Below are 6,667 nucleotides of genomic sequence, written 5' to 3' on the forward strand. Positions count from 1 at the left end.
CTTTGGAAAATACCCTAGATGGTTGGAAAATGATTCCTTGTCCATGTTGACGAGAATAACATTAAGCCGTGGTGAACATAAACAACTCCCAAAGCTTGGTGGCGCCTACGTTCCCTCAAGTACCTCACTGTCCACCATATGCGTTATATGGAATGTATCGCCCTGACCCCTGAGGTCTTCCACACAGCTACTTGTAGGAGATAAAGAATTCCCATCATTGACAGAATTGCAATTTGTGATTATGCCCAAGTGGTCAGAATGGTCTGGAGCAGATGCCGGGAAATTTCCATGCCTAAACACACTTTGGTTGTCACTTTGCCCTAAACTGAGCTCCCTTCCATTGGGGCCATTCCGGTGTTTGATAACTTTGAAGCTAACGTGCTGTTATCACTTGGCTACGTTTCCTGCATCCCCGGCTCTTCGTAAATTAGAGATTGAAGATTGTTCTGCTCTAAGAGAAATTCCTACTCTTCCATCCCTTTTGGAACTTAAGGTTCGAGGATGTCCATGTCTAAGCTCACTTCCTACTCTCCCATCACTTCTGAAACTGCACATATCTGGGTGTCCAAGCCTCATTTCCATTGGTTCTATTTCTTCTCGCTGCTGCACATGGTGGTCAGCTCAGTCTCTTCGCTCCCCAAATTTACAACCATGTGCTTCCTCACCTCTGCTGTTGTATTGTTTATAACATGGCTCCAAGCCAACTCTTTAGATAATTATCCCTCCACCCACCAGTTATATGGGATCTGTGGAATATAATTCAGGTCCGGTGATCTTCAAAAAAAATGATGAATTACTGTACAGTCCATTGAATGACTTCCTATCATTGCACACAGTGTTTAAATATTCGTAATGTGACTTCTTATATCTCGTATCCCAATCAAACGGACTCAACTGCTTTGTTTTGACTTGGGAGCATAAAAAATTCAAACTTTGCATGACTCAAACAGTTCAACTATCGAGTGCCACAACACTAAAGCATTCATATATACACTACAAATAGGCTATTGATTTTACAAGCAATCTGCCCTCAATTAGTTCTTAGGTCTTATCTCAACACCCTGCAAAATAAGGCCTTTCTTCCAGTTGCCTCCATACGTGGTCTCTCTCACTCTTGCGCAAACCTGTTTGTCTTCACCTCCGTGGTTGTCCCACTCCCCTATCTCCAGCTCCATCCACCCATCGGGCCTCTCCATGGGAAGCCGAGGAGCAGCTCCTTCCTCGGCGCCGTCGTTCTGTTCGTTGCCTATGTTGTTCTGCAGGCGGACTGGGTGGGATGATATTTCGTCTTGTCCAATGCAGATTGATGCCACCTGCAGTGGAGAATCTAGGCCGTAGCAGTCATCGTCCATCTTGAACACTAGGTAGGCGGCGTAGCGCGTGTTTTCGGATAGCATCCTGCTTTCTATGGAGCCGCTGAAGTCCAGCCAACAAACCGCCAACAGTTCAGCGCATTCTGGGAACCTGTGATAGTTTTGAAGCAAGTTGAAGTTCAGGTTGTTTATTCAGAGCAAAATTCACCGTGGGTCCCTGAACTTGACCAGCGGTGTCACTCAGGTCCTTAAACTTCTAAAGTGATATTCGTGGGTCCCTAAACTTAACAGATAGTGTCATCCAGGTCCCTGAACTTTCAAGCGTAGGTTCCTAAATTTGGCTGACGATGTCATCTCGGTCCCCGAATTTTTAAGGTGATCACCGCAGGTCCCTAAACTTGACAGACGGTGTCATTCCTGTCCAAATATAATAATATTAAAAGTTACCTATAGAATTAAAAGTTTTCTCTATTAAAAGTTACTTCTAATTTTAGTATTATTTTAAAAATTTTAATAGTAGTATTATAGAAGTAACTTTTCTATGTTATTAAAACTGTAACATTATTATTAAAACTTTTAATACTATAATACTACTATTAAAAGTTCTAATACTATAATACTACTATTAAAAGTAATAGCATTATTATATTATAGTATTAATAAAAGAGAAAAGTTACCGCTATCATACTACTATTAAAACTTTTAAAATAATATCAAAATTAGAAGTAACTGTTAATAGAGAAAACTTTTAATACTATAGGAATTTTAATATTATTTTCATACTATTAATTATACATAAATACTAAATTAATTTTAGTATTTTTCTATTTTAGTTTAAACCTAATATATTTGTTGTTGTAAATTATTTTAATACTTTAATTTATTTTTTGCTGATGTAAACTATTTTATATAATTTATATTTTCATGATAAATATTATATAAATAATGATTGATTAATTGACACATGTTGAATCCACGTCTTACGTATAGTCAGCGTGCCACACCAACTTATAGAGTAGGTTAGATCATATTTAGACTGGGATGATACCGCTTGCCAAGTTTAAAGACATACGGTGATCACCTTGAAAGTTCAGAGACTAGGATGACACCGTTGATCAAGTTTAGGGACCAGCAGTGATCACCCTAAAAGTTCAGGGACCTGGATGACACCGTCTGCCAAGTTTAGGGACCCATAGATGTCACTTTATAAGTTCATTATCATAGGGGTTTCATGGAACCTCCAAGAAATGCATATTATTGAGTGATAACCCAAACCGCTAAAGTAATTCTATATTTTCTTAAGTGCTAGTCCGAATCGCTAAGATAGTCTCATGTTCCCTTGAGTGTGTTATTACAAACCGTCAAAGTATTGTTCTCATCTCCATGGGTTCTATACTCGAAACCGCCAGGTAATTCATATTTTCTTGACTCAAACTTAAAAGGGTGAGTCCTTTTTGACCCCTTTCAACTTATACGATAGTCTGAATTTTCCCCTTCATCGACAAAACTAGATTTTTCACCCCTTCAACTTTTATAACTATTTCTTTTTGCACACCGGGCAGTTTTGGAAGGCAATTTTGTCTCCCGTGGCGCCACGTCAAACATGAAGGAGTAAATTGGATTTCTATGATAGTTTAGGGAAGTAAACCGGACAACAACTATTTTTTTCAAATATTTCTCTCTAAAATTTATGCAATTAAAAATCCTAAAATCAGTTTAATCTTAAAAAAGTCATAGCAATTTCATTTTAGCTCAGAAAATTATGGAACTAGTTTCAAGTTTTTCTAAAATCATGCACTGCCTTATGATTACTAAATTTGAATTATTTGAGTCTTCTATAGACTCATTTTTCTTATTATTTTCAAGTACTACCTCTGTCCCTAAAAGGATGCAACTATGGGTTGCGTGCCAGTTAAATTATTTCACGTTTGACCAAGTTTCTAGTAAATAGTATTCACATTTATGGCTCTAAATTAATTTATTATTAAAATACATTTTGTAATTAATCTAATGATATTTGTTTTATATTATAAATATATATACTTTTATCTATAATTTATCAAACTTGATATACTAAAACATGACACTGTTCCAGAATTGCATTCTTTTGGGAACAGAGGGAAGTAAATGATATCATACCTGTAATAATTAGTCTATATCGATGACTCAGAGCATGTTTGGTTGTGCTGTGGCTTCTAGAAAAGTTGTTGTGAATGGTGGGTCGTGGAAAAGCAGTTTTGAGTTATGAGCTATGAGAAAGCTGAAAGTCGTTTGTTTGAATAGCTGTGGCTTCTGAAAAAACGCCATCAGCCTCTCGCACTTACGAGCGGACCACACAAGTCATCCATAGCCCTCCCCACTCAACTCTCTCCCTCTGTCACTGACGCCTCTTCCTTCTTCCTCCCGGCGGCAGATCTCGCAACCGAGCGACGAAGCTCGTGCCCGTGACGGATCTCGCGACCGGCGACAAAGCTCGCAATTGGGCGAGAGTTGCTCCCTCGGCGAAGCCTAGGGCAGAAGTGCTCATGACGGCGGTGGATGGGGCCAGAGAAATTAGGATGGCCTACCGTAGTCGAGGAAGGGGCTAGCTAGAAGGAGTGCCGTCGGACAGGGAGAGGAATCGCAAGAAAGAAAGAAACCTGGTATGTTCATAACTAGTGGCAGGTGGGTAAATTCTGCGGAAGTTACGATCCCATAGCTGGTGGATGCAGGTCTAGAGGTTCCGTGAAAAATAACTAGGAAGAAGATGGTTTTGTGGAAGAACTTCAGTGGTTGCCAACCTCTTTAGTTAGCTTTTGGCTGTTTTGGAAGCCACAACAGGTTGAGAAGCCCAAACAAAGGGGACCTCGGACTATAAAAAGTTTAGTGACTTTGACGAAAACACAAGTGTCATATAATAATGTAACATATCATGCTTATACTATTATTAAGACCTTGTTTGGTGCAACTATGGGGAAAAGCGGTTCCTTTTAAAGCTACACAAAATGGAGGATTGTGTGGCCAAAAAAAGCTAGTTTGACTGAGTTCCTATGTTTTAGTACGAATTGGGGCTATGAGGAGAATGGCCATAAAAATGCTAAAAATGCGTCGTTTGACTTTTAGTTTGAGCTTATTTTGATTATAATAAACAGCTTATAGGCCCATAGTATATATGAACATCCACTAAGTGTCATTTGATTCTATATATATATGACCATATGTTATTGTAGAAAGCATGGAGTGTTCTTGTCAGAGTGTGGATGAAATGACTCACCCATATCACTCCAGAGACACTAGCAATACAAAAACAAATTTTAGAAAAAAAATGAACATGATAGTAGATAATTAGAGTATCTACTAGCAAGAGTAGTCCATGCCATTTAGCCTTCTATGCGATTTGTTTGGTCAACATCGACTAACTAAATAAATAACGAGAACATCTGCTAGCAAATAGATATAAAAGGTCCATCAAATATTCAAATAATTTCAATCTAGGCATAGTAAGATAGAGTATAATTTTAGTAAAAGACAAAAATAGATTTGATAATTTTCTGAGCGAAAACAATTTTCTATGATTTTTATAACATTAGACTACATTTTAGGATTTTTATTTGTATAAATTTTGAGGAAAAAACATTTGATAATTTTTCAAAAAAGTAATTATAGTTCAATTTAACTCCTTAACTATCAACAAAGTCTGCTTTACTCCATCGTACGATGTGGCACGATTGACGTGGATGCCACGTCACACAAACCACACCATCCAAAACTACAGAAATAAATGATTTTATAAAAGTTGAGGTAGGCTAAAGTCCAGTTTTATAAATGAGAGGGGACTCAAACTATCGTTGGTTCAACTTGGTACAACTTATTGCACTAGATAACAGTGAGAGGGAACATTCGAAAACAAATTATTGCACTAGATAACCCACAATTTGTTTTTGCTGGATATATTATAACACACCAGATAGATCTTAATTTTAATAATAATAAAGAAATAGGGGACTTGACTGAGCAAACCTAGAGTCTTGGCGCGGGATCCACCGCCAGTATTGCGGTGAGTCGCCCCATACAATGTGCATAGCCCTCGCCGCAACCATGTAGCACATGGCGCCGGTCTCCCTATGCAGCCACGCGCTCTGCACGGCAAAAACGCGCACACGGATCAGCTCGCTGATCGCTAGTTTGTGATCGATCGATAAAGGGAAACAGGGAGAAGGAAGAGCGCTGCGGCGTGAAGACCGTGAGGCCGTCCTCGAGGAGGACATGGGTCCCGGAGAGGCGGAGGAAGAGCTCCTTCTTGGAGCGTGGCGGCGGCGACGGGTAGACGAGCGGCGCGAGGTCGGCCGGGAGGAAACGCGACCAGACGGTGTCGGAGTCAGCCGCGGAGCGAAACGCCGGGGACACCATGGCGGCGATGCATGCAGCCCGCGGCGCCGTGGCGGCGCGGGACATCACCGACGTGAGGACGTCCGCCGGCAGCCGAATGTCCTCCATACGCCCTCCGGCAGGCCGGATTCTGGGAAGCTGCTATGGGTGAGATGAGAGCAGAGACTAGCCAGGGTCGCGAGAGCGAGAGCATCCAGTCATCCACGGAACAGAGGGCACAGCCTTTAACTCTTCCTTGCCTCCACCAGCCAGTCCTCTGCGCGTAGAGATCGAGTCCACTGCCCCAGGTCCTGCTCGCGGCAACAGCCAACACGGCACACCGTACCTAGACACGTCTTCTTAGATAGTACATCTCCTACTCCCTCCATCCAGAAGAATGCCATCCTATGTTTAGAGTAAATTGAATAAGTTCATAAAAAAAGTAATATTACTATTGATACTACCTCCGTCTTAAAAAGAACGTAACTATGGGACTCATGCCGGTCAAAAAGACTAAAGTTTGATCAGGTTTATAGTGAATAGTATTAACATTTATGTCTCAAATAAGACTTATTATGAAAATATATTCTGTCATTAATCCGTTGATACTTATTTTAGATTATAAATGTTAGTATTTTTTGTACAACTTTAGTCAAAGTTGAAATCCCTTGACTTCTCGGGAAGCGACAATTACATTCCTTTTAGGACAGAGGGGGTATTTTCAAATCAAATGAATTTATTATGTGAATATATTCATTGTATTGAAAAAAGACTACTACTCCATCCCGCAAAGATGGAGTCAAACAATTTCAACACTAATAAAATACATATAAGTAATTATTAATATTAATGGTACATAATAAGTATCATTACATTAATCCTTGAATATATTTTCATAACAAACTCATTTATAGATAGAAATATTGCTAATATTTTTTACAAATCTAGTGACAGTTTGATCCACACAAAACTCTAGGTGAGTTAATTTTTACACAGACGGAGTATCT

At 39.6% G+C, this 6,667-nt stretch overlaps 1 protein-coding gene across 1 annotated transcript; it reads right to left on the minus strand.

Moving 5' to 3' along the window:
• Positions 1 to 874: 874 nt before the first annotated feature.
• Positions 875 to 5,857, minus strand: LOC136486853 (putative F-box protein PP2-B12). Its single transcript, XM_066483892.1, has 3 exons — positions 5,535 to 5,857; positions 5,313 to 5,431; positions 875 to 1,464 (listed from the first exon to the last, which is right to left on the minus strand). The coding sequence occupies exons 1-3, from the start codon at positions 5,787 to 5,789 to the stop codon at positions 1,035 to 1,037; spliced, it is 804 nt and encodes a 267-aa protein (XP_066339989.1). The 5' UTR covers positions 5,790 to 5,857; the 3' UTR covers positions 875 to 1,034.
• Positions 5,858 to 6,667: the final 810 nt, after the last annotated feature.

Source organism: Miscanthus floridulus, chromosome 10, assembly GCF_019320115.1.
Source record: "Miscanthus floridulus cultivar M001 chromosome 10, ASM1932011v1, whole genome shotgun sequence".
NCBI lineage: Eukaryota > Viridiplantae > Streptophyta > Magnoliopsida > Poales > Poaceae > Miscanthus > Miscanthus floridulus.

What these genes read in the sequence shown, in the direction of transcription:
- LOC136486853 (XM_066483892.1), bottom strand. Translation starts at nt 5,789, where the DNA reads ATGGAGGACATTCGGCTGCCGGCGGACGTCCTCACGTCGGTGATGTCC. An exon ending in TCCTCGAGGACGGCCTCACG is followed by an intron (nt 5,432 to 5,534) that starts GTCTTCACGCCG and finishes TTTGCCGTGCAG; the next exon opens with AGCGCGTGGCTGCATAGGGA. An exon ending in ATCCCGCGCCAAGACTCTAG is followed by an intron (nt 1,465 to 5,312) that starts GTTTGCTCAGTC and finishes AAACTATCACAG; the next exon opens with GTTCCCAGAATGCGCTGAAC.